Below are 2,823 nucleotides of genomic sequence, written 5' to 3' on the forward strand. Positions count from 1 at the left end.
TCCCTCTCATGCTTTCTTGAATGAGCATGAAAAAACTTGTGATTTGAAGTGTGTAAACTCTCTTAAAGTATTGTATCTCTTCCTCTTAGAGTTTAGAAGTATTTTTAAGGGAGGAATGATGTCTTATTGTAAAAGAGAGGTGTGAATGTTCTCTCTTGAGCTTGTGAAAGGGAGAAAGGTTTATAACAAGTGTTGGAAAATCTTGGGACGATGTTATATGTGTAGCGGAAGAACAAAAAGAGAAATCACAGATTTTCATAAAAAGGTTTCATCATCGTGTGAAGATTGGTGTGTAAAATCATAAAATAAAAAATTACATGTATAAGATGTTGAATCTCATATTTTGATTATGAAATCAATTGATTTATGATCTAATCCATGTGTTGAGAAAAGTGATGCAGGACTAACTACGGTCATGAAAAGATAAAACAATTAAAGAATCAAACATTGGGCCAGAGTCAAAGATCAGGCATCGAGCCAAAAGAATCAGACAATGCATTGAGAATAGATGGATCAGGTGTTACGCCAAAGGTTCAGATGATGTGCCGATAGCTCGCCGGGAGTTCGTCGGGAGTTCGCCGAAAGTTTAGAAGTTCGTCGAAAGTTCATTGGAAGTTCATATAAACAATTAACATACCAGACAATTGAGGTTGCTTGTATTATATTTGTTTTAGCCTTAATTATCGTAGTTAGGTATCAATTTAAGTTAGTATAGGGAGTAATCCTACTAACTCAATTAGGGGCTAACTAGACCCAAGTTAGGGTTAAATTAGGTATGTTATTTGGCCCATTCAGTGATTGGAGCCACGTCATGTGGTGGCATCGCCGGGGCTAGTGGTGGAACTACTTGAGGCTCGGCCTCCAAGGTATTGTCTAGGTGGTGGTACCGTCAGTAGTTATGTAGGGAAATCTAAGGGGGACATCACATGCACAGCAGAAGAACAAAAACCAAAAGTCCTAAAATTTCCCAATGATGTGTTTATCATCATGCGAAGATTGGTACATAAAATCAGCAAAACCAAAAACTACATATATGAAATATTATGTTTTATCTAGGGAGATCATATATCCTTGAATCTCTACATATCTTAGGAGATGTACCCTGAGTCGTCATGCAGTTGTTTCACCCTGCGTCGTAGTGCCTCCTTCCACGGCTCCGTAGTAGATGGAGCTACCGATGTCGCTGTTGTAAGTGTGGCCTCCGCTACGAGATTAAGGTCATCAAGAAATCCAAAAATGTCATCGCAAGTCCATACTTCTAGCACTGCAGGGGGACCCTCGCAAGATGGCTCTTTTCCCAAAACTCCCATCTCAGGGACACAATAACACCCAAAGACACTTCTTCAGTAGCTCCGGTCCCACATTGAACCCAACAACACCCGGGGATGTCAATTGCCATGCTCTGAGTGGAAGGTCCCGCCCTCCATGGCTCCAGCGTTTCTTGGGTATCTACCACAGATGGGGCCTTGGTTGGGAGGATGTCGCCGTCGCTCTTGTCCGCAGCTCCCCTCCCCTTATGCTGGATTTAGCACAGGATTATCTCCTCGGTCTCGTAGGAGGGGATCGTCTCGTACAGGCTGGGGTGGAGGCGGTACTCGTGCATTATCCACTGCAGTCCGAGGTTGCTGTCCTTATTCCTCTTTCCCGGATCACCGTTGTCCTTGAAGAATTTGAGACTCCTCCGAGTCCCAACGATCATCGCCCTCCTATCTTGATGCGGTATGTCGCGGGGCTTGCCGTTGGCGACCCACCTTCCACCGCGCGTCTTCCGCTTTAGCCTATTGTCCTTGGCTTTGAACCAGGGCACGCGGACGAAGCAGTAGGACACACCCATGGGAAGGTAGCTGGAGTGGACCATCAATTCCCATGGCGCTTTCTTGTACACTTCCATCTTGGGAATGCTAAAGCCGAGGGGGATTCGCAATGGCAGATTACGAACCTTGTTGAAGAGGCAATCGCCGATCAGCTCTTCGTCGATCGAGGTAAAATGGCACCCCATCCACCTCCATGTCTCATCTCCGCCGTCGCTGGTATTTTCCGACGTCATTGCCAACGAAGGAAGGGGAATAAAGAAGAAGAATGAAGAGAAGCGAGAGGGAGGAACGAAGGAGTGTAGCGAGAGGGAAGAAAAGTGGTGTCGTAAGTAAGGGGTATCATATATATAGAGAGGGGTTTGGGGACAATCGAATTAGGAAACACCCAAAGTCTCCGAACCGGAATCGAACAAAAGATTATGTTTTATTTATATTTATTATATTTATTCTTATTTTTCACGGCGTTTAGTGGAGAGAGGGCAATCGAATTAGGAAACACCCAAAGTTTCCTAATTTAAATAGGAATCGATCAAAGATTATGTTTTGTTTATATATATTATATTTATTTTTGTTCTTCATTGCTCAGTTAGGGAGAGGTCAAAACGAATTAGAAAACATTCAATCAAATTTGAAAGTTACTTGCCTATCAAAATCTTTTGCACAAAGGAATTAATTCATATACAAAGAAACGAAGTTTCACACAATTCAATTAAAATACATTATGATTTGTGTATTTTTATGTTTGGACAGGACAATTACACATGTATATATAACAATGGTTATAGAGTGATCATAAACACCTACATATCTAGTTAAAGCGCAACAGTATATTATTATTATTATTATTATTATTATTATTATTATTATTATTATTATTATTATTATTATTTTGGTCGATGAACTGCACAAACTACTCTTGGTATTAGGTACTCGTCCTTCAAGAAATCTCTCACCTTGTTTACTAGCATATGGCTGGTCTTCCCCATGATCGTGTTGACATCGTTGTCGT

General features: G+C 41.5%; 1 protein-coding gene across 1 annotated transcript; it reads right to left on the bottom strand.

The window, feature by feature from the left end:
• Positions 1 to 1,525: 1,525 nt before the first annotated feature.
• LOC135622035 (NAC domain-containing protein 86-like) lies at positions 1,526 to 2,047 on the bottom strand. Its single transcript, XM_065123665.1, has one exon. It carries the CDS (start codon positions 2,045 to 2,047, stop codon positions 1,526 to 1,528), a length of 522 nt encoding a protein of 173 aa, XP_064979737.1.
• Positions 2,048 to 2,823: the final 776 nt, after the last annotated feature.

The sequence above is a fragment of the Musa acuminata genome, chromosome BXJ2-9 (assembly GCF_036884655.1).
Source record: "Musa acuminata AAA Group cultivar baxijiao chromosome BXJ2-9, Cavendish_Baxijiao_AAA, whole genome shotgun sequence".
Lineage (NCBI taxonomy): Eukaryota > Viridiplantae > Streptophyta > Magnoliopsida > Zingiberales > Musaceae > Musa > Musa acuminata.

Bases quoted from the DNA above. Each gene is read 5' to 3' on its own strand.
- LOC135622035 (XM_065123665.1), bottom strand. From the start codon at position 2,047: ATGACGTCGGAAAATACCAGCGACGGCGGAGATGAGACATGGAGGTGG.